Below are 20,036 nucleotides of genomic sequence, written 5' to 3' on the forward strand. Positions count from 1 at the left end.
ATTCTGTGTTGTTGTTGGCGGAGCTCTCTGCTATACGTCCACCCGATCCGCCATCTTGTTTGTTCTCTAAGACTGTAAATTTTTACTGGCACACTCTCATCTTTTTCCTGCTGAGCAGCTGGTGGGTTTGAACAAACAACCTTGCAGTTTGCAGCCTAATACTTACCCCACAGTGCCACCAGGCCTCCTACTGGAACATGTACACATGCAATTTAAAGAAGTTGATTACCTTCATTATATGTTTATCAGTCTCCACTAGTATTGAGTAATTTTTTTTTAAAAAGAAACACAACAAATCATGAATTACCTTGTTTTTCAAACAGATTGTTCAGAGATCTTCAATAATGGGTATAAAAGCAGTGGATTTTACAAAATCAAACCCCTCCAGAGTACAGAAGAATTCTTTGTGTATTGTGACATGTCTGATGGAGGAGGATGGACTGTGATTCAAAGACGATCTGATGGCAGCGAGAACTTTAACAGGTGATATATGAGGACTAATATGGAGCAGTAAGTGTGAAATTTATAATAAACCAAACCTTTTTACGGAGTCCTGGTATGGCACTTTAAGATAAGCACTGGACTGCTAACCACAAGGCCAGTGGTTCAAACCCCCCAGCTGCTATTCAGAAACATTATGCAGGGTCACTGGGAGTAGGAACCGACTCGTCAGTCAGCACTTAACAACAACAACAAAATAGGAATGCATAAATTAATTAAGGAAATATTGGGGGCAAGGGTGGCAATAGCAGTTGGGTACTACATGTTTCCTTTAGATTTTGCTAAGCTCAGTCTTTGAATACTTTTTTTTTCTTTTCTTTTCTTTTTTTAAGAGGCTGGGATGACTATGAAAATGGCTTTGGAAATTTTACCCAAAAAAATGGTGAATATTGGCTTGGTAATAAAAATATTCACTTGTTGACCACACAAGGTAAGGTTTACAATAAAAAACAAAAACCCAATAATATGTTTTGTTTTGTGTTTTTGGAGTCCTGGTGTAATGCTGTAGGATAATCACTGAATTGAAAGTTCAGTTTGAACCACAAGGTCATCAGTTCAAAGTCATCAGTCACTCCTCAGAAACCCTATACAAGGGAGCTATGTGTCAGAATTGACCCAAAGGCATTTAACAACAACAAAAAATATGTTTTTTATTAAATCATTGATAACAGAACTCATCCAGTAATGACTACAATTTGCAAATGTCAATGATTTCTTTTGAGCAAGAAAACCCTTTATGATGAATGTAAAGCTAATGTTCTCCCATGTAAACTATCACATAATTCACAACAAAACATTAAAAAAAAAAACCTTTATAAAATGTGACTACTTAAAATTAAGGCTAGAGGAAAAGAAACTAAACTTGCTAAATAGGAGATGAGGGAAAAGATAGAGGAAGAGTTTGTTTTCTCCTGTTGTTGTTGTTAAGTGCTGTCAAATTGGTTCTGACCTTGTATAGGGTTTCCAAAGAGCAACTGGTGGGTTTGAATTGCTGACCTTGTGGTTCATATCCCAGTGTTGATTCCACAGCACCACACCAGGAGTCATAGATACCATTATTTTAGAAAGGAAAAATAAATGTCCTAATCATTCTTTTTTATACATTGAGAACCTTAACATTATATGTGCTATGTGGGTGTTAGGTGCCATTTAGTAAATTCTGACTCATAGCGATGCTATGAACAGCAGAATTCCTGTGCCATTCTCACAATTGTTGTTTATGCACTTGGTTGCTGCTACTGTGTCAATCCATCTCATTGGGAGATTTCCTCTTTTTCTCTGACCCTCTTCTTTACCAAGAATGTCCCTTTACCAGAGATGGATCCCTTTAACAATATACCCAAAGTACAAAGACCGAGTCTCACCATCCTCACTTCTAAAAAAGGTGTTCTGATTGTACTTCTTCCAAAAGTGATTTGTTTATTCTTTTGGTAGTCTATGATACTTTCAATGTTCTTTACCAACATCACAATTCAATTGCATCAATTCTTCCATAGTCTTTCTCATTCATTGTCTAACTTTAACATGCATATAATGCAATTGACAATATCATGGCTTGGGTCAGGCAAGGATTCCTCATAGTGACATCCTTGCCCTTTAGCACTTTAAAGAGGTCTTTTGCAACATATTTGCCCAAAGCAATATGTTGTTTGATTTCTTGACAGCTGCTTCCATTAGCATTGATTGTGGATCCAAGTAAAATGAAATTAATTGATGGCTTCAGTCTTTTTTCCATTTTTCATGATGTTACTTATTGGTCCAGTTTTGAGGATTTTTTTTTCTTTTTACATTGAGTTGTAATCCAGACTGAAGGCTGTAGTCTTTGATCTTTATCAACAAGTGCCTCAAATTCTCTTTGTTTTGAGCAACCAGGTTGTGTCATTTGTATATTGCAGTTGTTAATGAGCCTTCTTCCAATCTAGATGTTCAAATTCTTCTTCATATAATTCAACTTCTCGGATTATTTGTTCAGCGTACAGATAGAATAAGTATGGTAAAAGGATGCAACTCAGACCTTTCCTGATTTTAAACCATATAGTATCCTTTGTTCTGTTCAGATGACTGCCTCTTGGTCTGTTTACAGATTCCACATGAGCACAATTATTTCTTTTGGAATTCCCATTCTTTACAATGTTATCCATAGTTTGTTTGGATATACAAAATTGAATGCCTTTGTGTAGTCAACAAAACAAGTAAACATCTTTCTGGTACTCTCTGCTTTCAGCCAAGACCCATCTAATGGCAGCAATGATACCCTCATTCTAAGTCTTCTTTTGAATCTGATTTGAATTTCTGTCAGCTCCCTGTCTATGTAACCATTTAAAAATTATCTTCAGCAATTTTAATAATATTGTTTGATAATTTCTGCATTCTATTGTGTTGCCTTTCTCTGGAGTGGGCATGAATGTGGATCTCTTTCAATCCAAGTAGTCCAAATTCCTTAACATGGACTAATGAGTGTGTTCAGCACAGCATCAATTTGTTGAAACATTTCAATTGATATTCTGCCAATTCCTGGAGTCTTTGTTTTTTGCTAATGCCTTCAGTGAAGCTTGAACATTTTCCTTCAATACCACAATTCTTGATTATATGGTGCCTTATGATAATATGATGAATGTTGACCAATTATTTTTGATACAATGACTGTATATTTCTTCCATCTCCCTTTTTTGTTTTTTGGTTAGGTACTCTATTGATGGTACATGACAAGACTGGGCTCTCTAAGCCCCTTCCCTTCTCCAGGGGGTCTGGATGGAAACTGTGTGAGGATGGAAGCTTCTCAGTGTGTTGGGGGGATGGAATTAGGGTAAGGACTCCCCAGAAGCTGAGGGTCTCTCTTCCTCTAGTACTGTTGCTAGAGCTGGTGGTCCAGGGGCTCTTATTCCTTCAAAACCATGTGGACCACATGATCCACCACTCTGTTGCTGTAGCCAAACTCATTGTCATATCAGGAAATGAGCTTGACAAAGTGGTCACTGAAGGCAATGCCAGTCCCAGCATCAAAGGTGGAAGAGTAGGTGTCCCTGTTAAAGTCACAGGAGATGACCTGGTCTTCAATGTGACCCAGGATGCCTTTAGGGTTCCATCTGATGCCTGCTTCATTACCTCCTTGATGTCATTGTATTTGGTAATTTTCTCCAGATGGACGGTAATATCCATGACAGACATGTTAGGAGTGGGTACACCGAAGGCCATGTCAGTGAGTTTCCCATTCAACTCAGGATGACCTTGCCCACATCCTTGGCAGCACTGGTAGATACAGGGGTGATGTTTTGGGCAACCCTATGGCCATCACACCACAGTTTCCCAGAGGGACCACCCACAGTCTTCTGGGTGGCAGTGATAGCCTTGACTGTGGTCATGAGTCCCTCCATGATGCCAAAGTTGTCATGGATGACCTTGGCCAGGAGAGCAACTAGTTGATGTCACAGGAGGCATTGCTGACAATCTTGAGGTAGTTGTCATATTTCTTGTGGTTCACACCTGTCACAAACATGGGGCATTAGCAGGAGGGGCAGAGATGATTACCCTTTTGGCACCACTCTTTAAGTGAGCCACAGCATTCTCCAATGTTGTGAAGACACTGGTGGACTCTACAACATATTCAACACCTGCATCAACCCACTTGATGTTGGCAGGAACTTGCTCCTGGAAGTTAGAGATGGGCTTCCTGTTCTCAGCCTTGACAGTGCCATTGAATTTGCTATGAGTGGAATCATATAGTAGAGGTCAATGAAGGGGTTGTTGGTGGCAACAACCTCCACTTTGCCGGAGTTAACAGCAGCCCTGGTGACTAGACACCCAATATGGCCAAATCTGTAAATCTGTTGACTCTGACTTTCACAATCCTATATCAGGGATGTGGCTGGGACTGCAAGAGAAGCTGTGGCTGACTATCAAACAGCAAGGAGCAGAGAGCAATCTTTCATCTCCTTTTGATATTTCCTGCATTGTTCAATATTTACCCCCACAGAATCATTCAATATTGCAAGTCAAGACTCAAGTTTTTCTTTAGCTCTTTTAGTTTGAGAAATGCTGAGTTTGTTTTTCTCTTTTGGTTTTTGCGTGTTTCATTTTAATACTTTACTTTCTCTTCTAGAACTGTCTTATAAATTTTTCTATCTCTTTTACTTTATCATTTCTTCCTTTAGCTTTAGTTACTCAACAGTCAAGAACAAGTTTTAGCGTCTGTTCTGACATCTATTTGGTCTTTTCTTTTGTTACTTGTCTTTTGATGACTTTTTGCTTGCTTCCTGTAGGATGCTCTTTATGTCATTCCACAACTCCTCTAGTCTTCCATCATTAGTGTCTAAGGCATCAAATCTGTTTTTGAGATGTTCTCTAAATTAAATTGGAACTTAAACTCAAGGTTCTATTTTGGATCTCACAGACGTTTAATTTTCTTCAGCTTGAACTTGAACTTGCATGTAAGCAATCTATTCCACAGTTGGTCCCTGGTCTTATTTTGGCTGATGATATTGACCTTCTCCATTATCTCTTCTCACAAATGTAGTTAAATTGGTTCATGTGTGTTTCATAGGGTGAGGCCCACATATATAGTCACCATTTATGTTATTGAAAAAAGATATTTTCAATGAATAAGTCACTGATCTTGCAAAATTCTATTATGAAATCTCCAGCATCATTTCTATCACTAAGGTCATGTTTTCCAATGACTGATCCCTCCTCTGTTTACAACTTTTGTGTTCTAATCACCAGTAATTATCAATGCATCTTAACTACATGTTTGATCAATTTCAGGCTGAAGAAGTTGATAGAATTCTTCATCATTGACTTTGATGGTTGGTGGGTAAATTTGAATAATAGATGTATTAACTTGTCTTCCTTATAGGTGTATAGATATAACAGATAGCATTGTACTTCAATATAGATCGTGAACTGTTCTTTTTGATGATGAATGTGACACCATTCCTCTTGTGTCTGACATTCTTGGTATAGTAAGCCATTAGACTGTCTGGTTCAAAATGGTCAATACCTGCCCATTTCAGCTCACTAATGGGAATCCTGGTATGGTGCTGTAGAATAAGCACTGAGCTGTTAACAGCAAGGTCAGCAGTTCAAACCTATCACCTACACCTTGGAAACCCTTTACAGGATTGCTGTGAGTCAGAACTGACTTGACAGCACTTAACAACAACAACAATGCCTTTATGTATTCCATTTCTTCTTTGATGACTTCCAATTTTTATAGATTCATATTTCACACATTTCACATTCTGATTATTAATGGATGGTTGTAGCTGTTTCTTCTCATGTTGATTATACCCCATCTGTAAATAAAGTTCCTGATTTGCTCCATTCATGTCATTAAGCTCAACTCTACCTTGAGGAGGCAGCTCGTCCTCAGACATATTATGAGTGACTTCTAACCTAAGGGGCTCATCTTCTGGCACTATATCCGACAATGTTTTGCTGCTATTCATAAGGTTTTCAGGGGCTAATCCCTCAGAGGTGGGTTGCGTATTCCTTCTTCCTAGTATGTTCTTCTGCCACTTGTCTTTCAGTTTGTTGTACTGTGGTGGATTGTGAGTTTCTGTGATTCTGAAAGCTATGCCACCGGTTTTTAAATACCAGCAGGGTCACCCATGGTAGACAGGTTTCAGATGAGCTTCCAGCCAAAGACAGACTAGGAAGAAAGAGTGACAAACTACTTCCGAATATTTAGTCACTGAAAACCTTATGAATGACAGAAAAACACTGTCAGATATAGTGCCAGAAAATGAGCCCCTCAGGTTGGAAGGCACTCAAAATGTGACTGGAGAAGAGCTGCCTTCTCAAAATAGAGTTTATCGTGATGACACAAATGGAGTAAAGCCAGTGAGATAAAAGCCTGCAGGACCTTCATTTGCTGATGGGACGCAACTCAAAATGAAGAGAAACAGCTGTAAACATCCATTGAAAATCAGAACATGGAATGTATGAAGTATGAATCTGGGAAAATTGGAAGTTGTCAAAAATTAAATGGCACGCATAAACATCGATATCTTAGGCATTAGTGAGCTGAAATGGACTGGTATTGGCCATTTTGAATCTGACAACCACATGGTTTACTATGCAGGGAATGACAAATTGAAAAGGAATGGTATTGCATTCATTGTCAAAAAGAACATATCCAGATCAGTCATGAGGTACAACGCTGTCTGTGGTAGGGTATCAATGTGCCTATAGGGAAGCCCAGTTAATACCACTATTATTCAAATTTATGCAATAACCACTAAAGTCAGTGAGGGTGAAATTGAAGAATTCTACCAACTGCTTCTTCTGAAATTGATCAAATGTGTAATCAAGATGTATTGCTCATTACTGGTGATTGGAATGCAAAGGTTGGGAGCAAAGAGGAAGGATCAGTAGTTGGAAAATATGGCCTTGGTGATAGAAATGATGCTGGAGAACGCATGTTAGAATTCTGCAAAATCAATTATTTGTTCATTTCAAATACCTTCTTTAGACAGCAAAAGAAACAACTATACACATGGACCTCACCAGATGGAATACATAAAAATCAAATTGACTACATCTGCAGAAAGAGATGATGGAAAAACTCCATATCATCAGCCAAGACAAGGCCAGGGGCAGACTGTAAAACAGACCATCAATTGCTCATATTCAAATTCAAACTGAAGCTGAAGAAAATTAAAACAAGTCCACAAGAGCCAAAATATGACCTTGAATGTATCCCACCTGAAAACAGAGATCATCTTAAGAACAGATTTGATGCATTAGACACTAAAGACCGAAGACCAGAAGAGTTGTGGGATGACATCAAGAACATCAGGAAGAAAGCAAAAGGTCATTGAGAAAGAAGGAAAAGACCAAAATGAATGTCAGAAAAGACTCTGAAACTTGCTCTCCTGCATAGAGATGCTAAAGCAAATGGAAGAAGTGAGGAGGTATAAAAGCTGAACAGAAAATTTCAAAGGTCTGCTTGAAAAGACAAAGTCAAATATTATATTGAAATGTGCAAAGACCTGTAGTTAGAAAACTAAAAGGAAAGAACACACTCAGTATTTCTCAAGCTGAGAGAACTGAAGAAAAAAAATCAAGCCTCGATTTCATTACTGAAGGAATCTCTGGGCAAATTATTGAATGATGCAGAAAGCATCAAATGAAGATGGAGGGAATACATAGAGTCACAGTACCAAAAGGAAATGGTCAATGTTCAACCATTTCAAGAGGTAGCATATGATCTAGAGTTGATGACACTGAAGGAACAAGTCCAAGGTGCATTGAAGACACTGTCAAAAAAAAAAACTAAAAAAAAAACAAAAACCTCTGGGAATTGATAGAATACAAATTAAAAATTTTCAGCAAACTGATGCAGCACTAGAGGCACTCACTCATCTATGCCAAGAAATTTGGAAAACAACTTTGGAAGAGATTTGTATTTGTGCCCATTCCAAAGAGAGGTGACCCAATGGAATGAGGAAATCATTGGACAATATCATTGTTATCCTATGTGAATAAAGTTTTACTAAAGATAATGCAAAAACAGCTGCAAGCATACATTGACAGAGAACTTCCAGCTGTTCAAGCTGGATTCAGAAGAGGACATGGAACAAGAGATATTATTGCTTGACGTCAGATGACTCTTGGCTGAAAGCAGAGAACACCAGAAAAATATTTACCTGTGCTTTATTGACTATGTAAAAGCTTTTGACTGTGTGGATCATGACAGCCTATGGACAACATTGCAAAGTATGAATATTCTGGAACACTTAATTGTGCTCATGAGGAACCTCAACATAGACCAAGAGGTAGTTGTTGGGAACAGTGAATGGTTTAAAATGAGGAAAGGTATACAACAGGGTTGTATTCTTATATGGTACTTATTCAATCTGTATGCTGAACAAATAAATCTGAGAAACTGGACAATATGAAGAAAAACATGGCAACATGATCATTAACAACCTGTGATTTGCAGATGATACAACCTTGCTTGCTGAAAGTGAAGAGGACTTAAAATATTGGTGAAGATCAAAGAACACAGCTTTCAGTATGGATTGCATCTCAATGTAAAGAAAACAAAAATCCTCACCGCTGGACCAATAAACAGCATCCATATAAATGGAGAAAAGATTGAAGTTGATTTTGCTCGGATCAGCCATTAATACTCATAGAAACACCACTCAAGAAATCAGAGGACGTATTGCATTGGCAAAACCTGCTGCACAAGACCTCTTAAAAGTGTTGAAGAGCAAAGATGTCAGTTTGAGGACTAAGATGCACCTGACCCGAGCCATGGTATTTTCAATAACCTCATATGCATGCAAAAGTTGGAAGATAGTAAAATAATTGATGCGTTTGAGTTATGGTGTTGGAGGAGAATATTGAAAGTACCAAGGACTGCTGAAAGAACAAACAGATCTGTACTGGAAGAAATACAGTTATAGTGCTCCTTGAAGGCCATGATGGCCAGACTTTGTCTCTCATACTTTGGATATATTGTTAGGAGGGACCAGTCCCTGGAGATAGATATCATGTTTGATAAGGTGGAGGGTAGGAAAAAAAGAGGAAGACCCCCACCAAGATGGACTGGCACAGTGGCAGCAGCAATGGGCTCAAATATAGTAACCATTGTGAGGTTGGTCCAGGACTGGGAAGAGTTTTGTTCTGTTGTGCATAGGGTTGCTATAAATTGGTATGGACTCAATGGCATTTAACAACAACAACAAGTCTGTTCTTAGTCTGGAAGCTTTGCTGAAACCATGGGTGACCCTGCTGGTATTTGAAACAGCAGTGGCATAGCTTCAAGCATCACAGCAACTCACAAGACACCACAGCACAACAAACTGAAAGATGTGTAAAGATATCAGTTATCTATTGCTACAATAATTCTATGTGACAGTCACTTGAATATTTAGTGACTCAAAGCACCAACCATTTATTATTTTTAACAAATCTTCATGTTGACTAGGTGGTTCTGTTGTCCTCAGGTTAGACATCTGAATGGAACAATTTAACTCTGTTCTATATGGTCTTAAGGAGTTTTGGTAGTGTAGTGGTTATAAATCGGGCTGCTAACCTCAGGGTCAGCAGTTGGAAACTACCAGCTGTTCTGCAGGAGAAAGAGGAGGCATTCTGCTCCTGTAAAGATTTACAGCCTCGGAAACCCTATGCAGGGTCACTATGAGTCAGAACGGACTCCACAGCACATAACAACAACAACAACATATGGTCTTATTTCTTCCATCTTAGACCAATGGGAGGAAGAAATTGTACATTGCAAAGGGCATAGTAAAGAGAAAAGTGGAGGTTGAAGCCATTTTTGTTAGCAAATACCATATCATACAAAATATCCATCTTTTGTTTGTTTTCTTCTAACTTTTTATTTTGAAAAATTTCAACATATAGCAAAGGTGAAAGAAGATTCATACATGAACTTGCCAACTAGAGTTTACGTTAATATTTTAACATTTTTGCTTGCTGTATCATATATCTGGCCATCTCTTCATTATTCTATCCACCATTTACCTTATTTGGGGGGACACATCTCAAAGTAATTTGCAGACATAAATGACCACCAAACCATCCCTCCCACAGCATTCTCTATTTAACTGGGTCTGATAATTGATTGTGATGATCACACAGAACTCAGATAACCATACTCACAATTTTGGGATTTGTTAGGGAAGTCAACAGGTTACAATGCAGGGCACCGTTTTTATAGTCAGGAAAGCCTTTCCTCACCTTAGCCTATAGGTAGGCCTCTCTCTGCCTGGTCAATGTTACAAAGCTCTTTTAGGGTTGCTGATAAATGCCCACAGGACACACCACTCCACAATAAGCCTTGGTTTGAAGGCATTAGGCTTTAGCTCTGTGGGTCAGCAAACCTTGTTGCTGTTGTTAAGTACCATGGAGTCGGTTCCGACTCATAGCGACCCTGCACAGGGTTTCCAAGGCTGTAAATCTTTACGGGAGCAGAATGCCTCATCTTTCTCCCGTGGAACCACTGGTAGTGTCGAACTGCTGACCTTGAGGTTGGCAGCCTGACTCATAACCACTACACTACTAACCTAGCTCCCCAATTAAATACCTGGAGGTGCCCTACTCAGCAAGCAGGTCTCTAACATGTCACTCAGCTTTGCTTGATCCATGGACTGGAAATCCCAGTGCTCTGGCTCTTGTACCTACTGCTGCTGTTCCTCTGCCACTCCTCCAGTGTTACAGCTTTCTGCTCCTGGGTTGAGGACTTTCAGTGCAGAGATCTTGGGGTCCAAAGAACGCACTCCACTCCTGGTTCTTCTTAGTAGTGAGATCCCCCTCTGCTTCTAAGAGGCTCATTTTATACCCAGCAAAATGGCAAAATTGACCAATAACAGTTCTGTTAACAATCTTCGCCCACCTGCTCTTACTGAGACCCATCAGGAAAATGTCATTTGGCAGGAGTATACAAAGTAAAGCTAGAAGAGACTGTAATTAATTAACTGCACCACACATATACCCCTATATAATTTTGCATGGTATCTTTGTGCTAACCATAAGGTCAGTAGTTCAAATCCACCAGCTGCTCCTCAGAAACCTATACAGGGTGGTTATGAGTTGGAACTGACTCTAAGGCTCTTGACAACAATAACAACAATCTTCGTTACCTAATGGTACTGTAACAAAAATACCAGAAGTGAATTGGTTTTAAAGAACAGAAATGAATTGACTCACAGTTTTGGAACCTACATGTCCAAATCAGGACATGGAATCTAGAGGACGATCTTTCCTTGTCAGTAGCCCCAGGTCTTCCTAGGCATTCCTGGACTCATAGATAGTCCCTTACTTTGTCTCTTTCCCATCTATGCCTGTACTCCCCTTTATAAGACACTACTAAGAAGGGATTATGTTTATAACCCACCCTACTCGCACATGACCTCATTAATATAACATAAGAAATCTCTTTCCAAATATTGACATATTCACAGGTCCAGGGGTGAGGACTGCAACATAACTTTTTGATGGACATAATTCAGTTCAGAACATGTATCTCATTAGCAAGAGTTCAGTATTTGTTTAAAATATAATTATTTTGAAAACAAAATTATCAGGCTTCTCTTTCCCTTGTTCTTTCCCCCCAATCTATTGCCTGTCTGTCTTGCTCCAATTGTAGTCTGAGACTGTAGTCAATCCCACTCAGTTCTGATTCTGCATATGTTAAAAGAGGCAATTGTAATGTCCTAAATAACATGCTCTATCCTACTGGCAATGTGGGAAGTAGGCAATGTTCAGTGTTTCTGTATTCATAATAGTTCATAGGATTACAATTTTAGGGCTGTTTGAAGATACCAGAATGACAGATAGTCCTAGGTATCTAATATGTATTTTCTTTGTTTGTCCTTCTTGTGATCAGTGTACTCTATTTTTATAATAAATTTCCCTTCTTTCAAGGTATTTATTTTCTCAAGTCTAAATTTTTTTTTGTTTTTGTTTTTTTATAATAGATATATCTTGGTGTGGTGGTGTGGGATAAGCGCTTGACAATTAAGGTTGGTCTGAACTGCAAGGTCGGCAGTTCAAACTCACCAACTGCTTCTCAGAAACCCTATACAGGGTCACTATGAGTTCGAACCAACTTGATGGCAATTAACAGCAATAACAATTACATTTGTTGTACCAGTTTTTGTTTCTTTTTCACATTAACATGTATCTCACTTTTTCATATTGAAACTATGAAACCCCTAGGCAGCATTCCGTGACTCTTTCTAAATATATTAAATTCAAAGTTATTATTTTAAAAATTGTTATCATGTGCTTATTCTCCCAGATGGACTTTGCCAACAAATCTGTTTCCCCTTTATACTTTCATTTGGTGTTCAGGATGGCTGTTCTTATTTATGATAGTAAAAAATACATTTAGAGTCCCAGGCCTTACAACCACATGTTACATCAACCTAAGGGGGGTAAAAAAATAGTGCCTGAATCCCTGCACTTTCTTTAATTAAGAAAGTAATTAAAAGTTATGGACATGCCTCTGAAAATGACTTTCTCCTCATTACATAAATTTTGCCTGGAAGTGCTTGCAATAAAATTTAGAAATGGTCTGTAATTGTTATTTTATTTGTTCATTGATCAAATTGGTATGTAGATGGCTACCTAAAAAGCTGAGATTAACTTTAGATCTCTTGTATAGCATGAAATATGTTTTAGGACAATAGTCTTAACCTGTTTTACTGTTCCTACCCACTTCATAGTGTTTGTTTAACATGATCTTTACTGCTCTTAGATCCAGGTTAGAGGGATCTCTGCCTCAAAATCCCACTTAAAAGAATTCCATGGGGCCAAGGCAGGGGATCCTGAATTCAAACAGCCTTGAGCTTGTTTATGGGACATGTCCAGGCTTGTTCCTTGTCTATCCTCCTGGGGAATGCTGCAAGTGGAGCATTCCTAAGGTTGATCGATGCTAAGGAACAGCTGCATGTGTGTGTGCGCATGCGTGTGTGTGTGCGTGTGTGATCAGAGCTTGTTGCATGTTGGGGTATCCAGAAGCAGGTACTAGGCCCCTTGATGTGTGTGATGGAGACAGGGAAGAGAAGAAAAAGGGGAAAAAAAGGAACTGGACCCTACACAGGACTTGGGTGATGAGTGAGGTTCAGTTGCTCTGTCCCTGGGACTCCACATTCTAGCTTGGAACCCCAAAGTCTGAGAATCCAAATTGAAACCTGTCCTATTCAAAGTAAAAGGTTAGTACGTACTGTATCTAATAGTTTGATTTATAATGTTTTATGCTCTGGATAGTTGTGTTTCTGAAAAGGGAACAACTTTTGTTCTTTGTGGATGATGGAGAGAAAATAATTTATTGAAGATAGCTACTACTTTGATCATACTTTTAAGATCACTATGGAGTCCTGATATGGTGCTGTGGGTTAATGAGCTAGACTGCAAAGTCAGTATGAATTGCAAGGTCAGCAGTTCAATCTCACCAACTGTTCCTTGGAAACCCTATATAGGGTTACTATGAGTCAGAACCAATTTGACGGCACTTAACAACAACAACAGATTCTTAAAAGAAAAAAAAGGTACACTTTTAAACTTTGAAAACTTGTAGTATTTCATTACTAGAATGCTTAATCTATTAGCTAAATATTTGTTGCAATGATTTGGTTCCTGTTGTCCTGTGGTGCTGCAGGATCAGCACTGGACTGTGACCCACAAGGTCAGCAGTTCAAATCCACCAGTTTCTCCTTGGAAACTCTATACAGGGTTACTATGAGTCAGAACCAACTTAATGACACTTAACAACAACAACAACACATGTAAAGAGTCCTGGGGTGGCGCTGTAGGATAAGCACAGTGCTTAGCCATAGAAGGTAGACATTTTCTATCTTTAATACTATAAAAGAAATGGAGTCACTGTATAGTTTTTGAAAACTGACTCTTGGCAAAAGAAAGTAGTCAAAGTAAAATAGATTTGGAATAGTTTTTAAACCTCAATAGTCAATGTCAGGAGTCCTGGTGTTGTGCTGTAGGATAAGGTTGGTGGTTCAAACCCACCAACACACCTTGGAAACCCCATACAGGGTAATTATGAGTAAAAACCAACTTGACAGCACCGAACGACAGCAATAGTTTATGTCATGTCATACATGAAAGAAAACTACAATTTCTTGTTTGTTTGTTTGTTTTTCAGGTGAATATACTTTAAAAATCGACTTAGGTGATTTTGATAAAAATAGCCGTTATGCACAATATAACTATTTCAAAGTGGGAGATAAAAAGGTATTTAAAATAGTCAAATAAATAATGCCACATTAATGCTTAAAAAATACTATCTAATCCTGAAATCAGTGAATAGAAAATATATAATAGCACATATATTTATATTTGTGACTATAAAAATATGTAAAACAACATAATGCATATTTTATTATTTACTACATGAACATACTTTTCAAAATGGTAATTACTAATTTTAGAATTTGTCTATTTTCATTTAGAATTCCTATGAGTTGAATATTGGGGAATATTCTGGAACAGCTGGAGACTCCCTGGTAGGAAGCTTTAGCCCTGAATTTCAGTGGTGGGCCAGTCACCAGCGAATGAAATTCAGCACATGGGACAAAGATAATGACAACTATGAAGGGAACTGTGCAGAAGAGGATAAATCCGGCTGGTGGTTCAACAGGTTTGATGTTTTATGAACATAGTTATAATGGCAATGATGGTATCTCACTGATGGGCATTAATTATAATAGATGAGGTAATGTTGGTCTTATTTGTAATACTAGAATGATTAAGTAATCATCCTTATTTAAATTCTTCAGTGATGAAGTATTATTAAAGATCTGTTCATTATGTATATTATTAGCAAAGCTTGAAAGATATGGCATAGAAATAAAAATATTGGTCAAAAGATGATAGAATCACTATTTTTATAAAGAAATCTGCAAATGGAATCAAGGGTGAGTTAACAGAAACAGACCACCAACTGACACAAAGAGATAGCATTGAGATATACACTAAGTGTTATGAGGCATAATGTTTGGTAAAGCGGAGGGTTAGTGGAAACAAGAAAGACTCCCAACCAGATGGATTGGCATAGTAACGACAACTGTGAGTCTGGAGCAGGACCTGGCAGTGTTTCATTCTGTTGTGCATAAGGTCGCTATAAGTCAGAACCAACTGAACGGCACCTAACAACAACCAATTGCAGTCCCTGAGTGATGAAAATAGTTAACATGCTTAGCTGTTAACTGAAAGACTGTAGATTCGAGACCATCCAGAGCCACCTTGGATGAAAGACCTGATGATATATTTCCAAAAAAAAAAAAAAATTAGTCAGTGAAAACTGCAGAAAACAGTTCTATTCTCAAACACTTGGGGTTCCCATGAATTAGAATTCACTTGACAACTGGTTTCAGGTTTTAAGAACCAACTAGTACCTCATATTCTATTATCATACAAATTGGCCATTCCACTACTGTAATTTTTTCTATGTAGTACTACTTTTCAATGAGTCCTGATGTGGCACTATAGGATAAGCACTGGACTGCTAGCCAAAAGGTTGGCACTTCAAACCCACCAACTGCTTCTTGAAACTACACAGGGTTGCTATGAGCGAGAATTGACTCAACAACTGCTTTTCAATTCTTAGACTTTCATTAAACATTGAATCCAATCTTTTTCCTACATAGAAATTGCCTCTAAAATATTCCTGAAGCCTAATTCCATCCTCCTATGGAATATTCCAAAGCTACTATACTACCATATTTGATTGTACATGTTCTTTTTATTGACCTGAAATCTGCCTTTTTGCACCTTATCAGATTTTCTCTTTCTCCCCTGTAATGACAGAATGGATATAATTCTTTTTGACATAATTCCTCAGGTGGTGGTGGTGGTGATTATGTGCCACGGAGTCATTTCCTACTCATAGAGACCCTACATAGGGTTTCCGAGGCTACAAATCCTCACAGGAGGGAGCCAAAAGCCTCAACTTTCTCCCGCAGAACAGCTGGTAGCTGTCAACTGCTGACCTTGCAGTTCACAGTTACTGTGATGTGATTCTAAAGCTGTAGATGCAATGCAAATACCCCTAGTTGTGGTTAGTAAAGTATGTCAAGCTGAATCAAAGTAATTGTGGAAAACAGTATCTTCTCTGGATTTTACTTATTAAAAAAAGTTTGAGACAATCTAATTTGAGGTTACTTCTAAGGGGATTGCAGCATATGCAACAATGTGAGGAGGCAGAGAAACAAAGTCAGCTTTCTTTCTTGGCCAATCAAAGGTGATGGTAGCTGTATCCCTAGTGGTTTTCCCGTACTCTTCACAAAATCATCTTCTTTTTCTGTTTTTCTGCCATTCCCCCCCTTGTCCTAAGTTAGCATTATTTAAAACCTACCAGTGTTATGTAAAATCTACCTGTAATTCATGAAGTCCCTCTGCAAGCATCCTTTCGTGTTTATTTTGAACATAATTCCATATACAGAATAGCAATCATATTGTTAATATTATGCCATCTACTTGAAGTGACAACTCACATACATATATAGTGAACAAACAAATGATTTACTTTACTTCAAAGATATGGGTTCAGGGAAAACAGAAAGATAACTTAGTAGCAGAGACACCCAAGGGCCTGCATTATCCTTGGGGCCTAAGAATCTGTACTGTCAGAAAAATCAGAAAAGCTAGAGACAAAGTAAATTGTTTCAGAAGCTTGGTGCTCCTCTTACTATTCCTGTTTACTATTATAGTTTAAATCTACCATCTTCTTATTTTTTTTTCAGTCTCATAGCTTTTTAAATTTACATGCAATGTTGACTCTTCATAATTATTACCCACCTATAATATCTTCTTTTTCTAGATAGCAAATCAGTCACCCAATGTTGATATCCTTTCTGCTATTGGAGTCCTGGTGTGGTGCTGTGGGTTAAGCACTGGAGCCAAGGTTGGTTTGAACTGCAAATTTGGAGGTTCAAATCCACTAGCTGCTCCTTGGAAACCCATATAGGGTTGTTATGAGTTGAAACTGACTTGATGATCTTAAATAACAAAATACTGACATCTGAGTGCTCACAGCTACTTTTTCATCAAGGGAACTTCAACCATACCCCCATCTAGTTATGAGTTCAGGCTTTTCTGGGAATTGAAGGATGCTGAAAAATTAGTCTCAGGATAGCTAAAGCTCCTCTGCTGATCCCAGGATCAGTTTCCTAACGGGATCCAAATTACAAGGCACAGACAACTGTCCTTAGGAAGAAAAAGATATGCCTAAAAGTATACCCTCACCCCTAAAAGTATTCTAGAGGTTCAATTTAGAATATTTTTCTTTTAGATAATACTTTCCATAATGTTTTAAAACAGTACACTTCTGACAATTGCATATTTAGCATTCAAGGTTTTAATTAGTTACAGCCATTTAAAATAAGGATGGTAAGGAGTCCCTGGGGGTACAGTGTGTTAATCATTGAGCTGCTAACAGAAAGTAGTAGTTATAGTTATGTCGAGTCGGTTCCAACCCATAGCGACCCTGTATAAGGTTTCCAAGGAGCAGTTGGTGAACTTGAACTACCAAGATTGTGGTTCAAAGAGACTCTGCAGTCCAGTGCATTAGCCCACAGCATGGTTCAAAGTCACTCCATGGGAGAAAAATGAGGCTATTTACTCCCTCAAAGATTTACAGTCTCTGAAATCCTGTGAAGCAATTCTACTCTGTCCTATGGTGATACGATGAGTCAGAATTGACTGGATTGCAGTGGATGAGTCAGGATGGGCGTAGTGAGTCACTAAGCTATTAGGTGATTCAAGCCAACCAGTATTTGTGGGGAAATGACATGCTTTTCTGATTCAGTAATCTGTTGGCTTTCCATAGATTTTTAGAACTATCTAATCTTTTCATTGAAGATATCAATAAAGAAATATTGATTATGTCAATAAAGAAAAACATAGTAATAATTTTATAATAACATTACATTTTAAAAATCATTTTTATATGTAATATATACCTGGTATAGCACTGTAGGATAAGCATTGGACTAATAACTACAAGTTGGGTGGTCGAAACCCACCAGTAGCTCCTCAGAAATCATATGTTGTGTCACTATGAGTCAGAAACAACTCTTTAGCACTTAGCAACAAGGACAAAATCAATAGATTTCAATGGAGAAAGGGGGTATTTAAAAATAAATAAATAAATAACCTAACTAACCTATCCAGATTGTAGTGAAGGATATAAAACAAAACAATTCAGCAGTTAAGAGTCATGGTTGGCGACCAGGAAAATTGTAGATGGTGACTCAAGCTCTGCATTCTTACTCTTGATATTAAAATAATAGATTTTTTTTTCTAGTGATTTACATAGAGGAGAAAGGCTGTTTGAATTACCAAAGCCAAGTCTTTGCAGCATATGAGCACTGCTGTTGTGAAGTGCCATGGACTTAGTTCTGACTTATAAAGTCCTTATATAGGGTTTCTGAGGATTGGCTGGTAGATTTGGACTGTGTTTATCCTACAGCATTACACTAGAACTCCTGGATGAACATGGGGGCCCAAATTCTCCAGGCAAGCCACAATAGCACACCAATCTCCCACACCTTGGTTGGTGAACTCATTATCACTCTTCATAAATACAAACACTATTCTGAGTCAGAAAGGCATAAAGACATAAGGTCATGAGGTTGTATTTTTTGTTGGCTTGTGTTTCTTTATAGTTTTAAGACTATTAAGAGCAATACTTATTTTTCAATATACCACAAAGTTCCTGAGTTGTATCCTGAGATTTATTATAACACTGTTGTTGTTGTTAAGTGCCATCGAGTCATTTCTGACTCATAGCAACCCTATGTAGTTTCTGAGGAACAGCTGGTGAGTTTGAACCACCCACCTTGTGTTTCAAACCAACCAGTGGTCCACTGTATTATCTTGCAGCACCACACCAGGACATTATGACACTAAAATCCACCAATTTAAAAGACTCATCTGTTGTAGAAATCCCTTGGTTTTTGGAAACAAATATTCACTTATCTGCAAAATGGCCAAATTCACAGTTGAAATGTTTTACTTGCTAGCTAAAAAAGGGGTTTCTGAAGGATATTTTTGTAGTATGGTTATTTTGTGTGTGTTTTTTTCTTCCACTAGGTGTCACTCTGCAAACTTGAATGGTTTATATTACACTGGTTCCTATACTGCTGACTCAGACAATGGGGTCATCTGGTATACCTGGCATGGATGGTGGTATTCCTTGAAATCTGTAGTTATGAAAATTAGGCCAAATGATTTTATTCCAAATGTTATTTAATTGTCCTATTGAACTTTAGTTTATGCAATATTGTAAAATGTTTGAAAAGCATCAATTCTAAACATAAATGTGTATATATGATGGCGGTAATTTTATGTGTTTTGTTTTCATTTTTCTTTATTTGATAATATACTTTCACTGTAGCAAATAAGATATATTTACCAAGTAAATGTTGTTGCTATTGTTAGGTGCCATTGAGTCGGTACCAACTCATAGCGAACCTATGCACAACAGAATGAAACACTGCCCGATCCTGGGCCAACCTCACTACTGTTGCCACGCTGGAGCCCATCGATGCTGCCACCTTGCCAATCCATCTCACTAGGGGTCTTCCTCTTTTTCTCTGACCCTCCACCCTACCAAACATAATATCCATCTCCAGCAACTGGTCCCTCCTGACAATATGTCCAAAGTATGAGAGATGAAGTTTGACCATCTTGGCCTCCAAGGAGCACTCTGGCTGCACTTCTTCCAAAATGGATCTATTGGTTCTTTTGGAAGCCCATGGCACTTTCAATATTTTCGTCCAACACCGTAACTCAAAGGCATCAATTCTTCTACTAAGTAAATGTAGATAATATTTATCCAATTTCTATGTGCAAAGGATAAGAACTTGTACTGGATAAAAAATTAAAAGTATACAATACATATCCCATGACTTGGGAGATAGCACAAATAGACACACATATGTTAAATATGCATGTAGTCAATAAAGACACAGGACAGAATCCAACAAGAAACAGATTGTCAAATCAATTGCATAGATAATAAACGTTGCAGGTTTTGCTGGATT

The 20,036-nt window shown here is 38.0% G+C and overlaps 1 protein-coding gene across 1 annotated transcript in view; it reads left to right on the forward strand.

The window, feature by feature from the left end:
- Positions 1-19,243, forward strand: part of FGL1 (fibrinogen-like 1) — a 46,468-nt gene extending 27,225 nt beyond the window's left edge. The window contains exons 3-7 of the mRNA XM_006834516.1: positions 324-483; positions 834-931; positions 14,135-14,223; positions 14,442-14,629; positions 19,084-19,243. Of these exons, the coding sequence (XP_006834579.1) occupies positions 324-483; positions 834-931; positions 14,135-14,223; positions 14,442-14,629; positions 19,084-19,243 (695 nt within the window). The remainder of the gene's footprint in view (positions 1-323; positions 484-833; positions 932-14,134; positions 14,224-14,441; positions 14,630-19,083) is intronic.
- The last annotated feature ends 793 nt before the right edge of the window (positions 19,244-20,036 follow it).

The sequence above is a fragment of the Chrysochloris asiatica genome, unplaced genomic scaffold, assembly GCF_000296735.1.
Source record: "Chrysochloris asiatica unplaced genomic scaffold, ChrAsi1.0 scaffold00011, whole genome shotgun sequence".
Classification (NCBI taxonomy): domain Eukaryota; kingdom Metazoa; phylum Chordata; class Mammalia; order Afrosoricida; family Chrysochloridae; genus Chrysochloris; species Chrysochloris asiatica.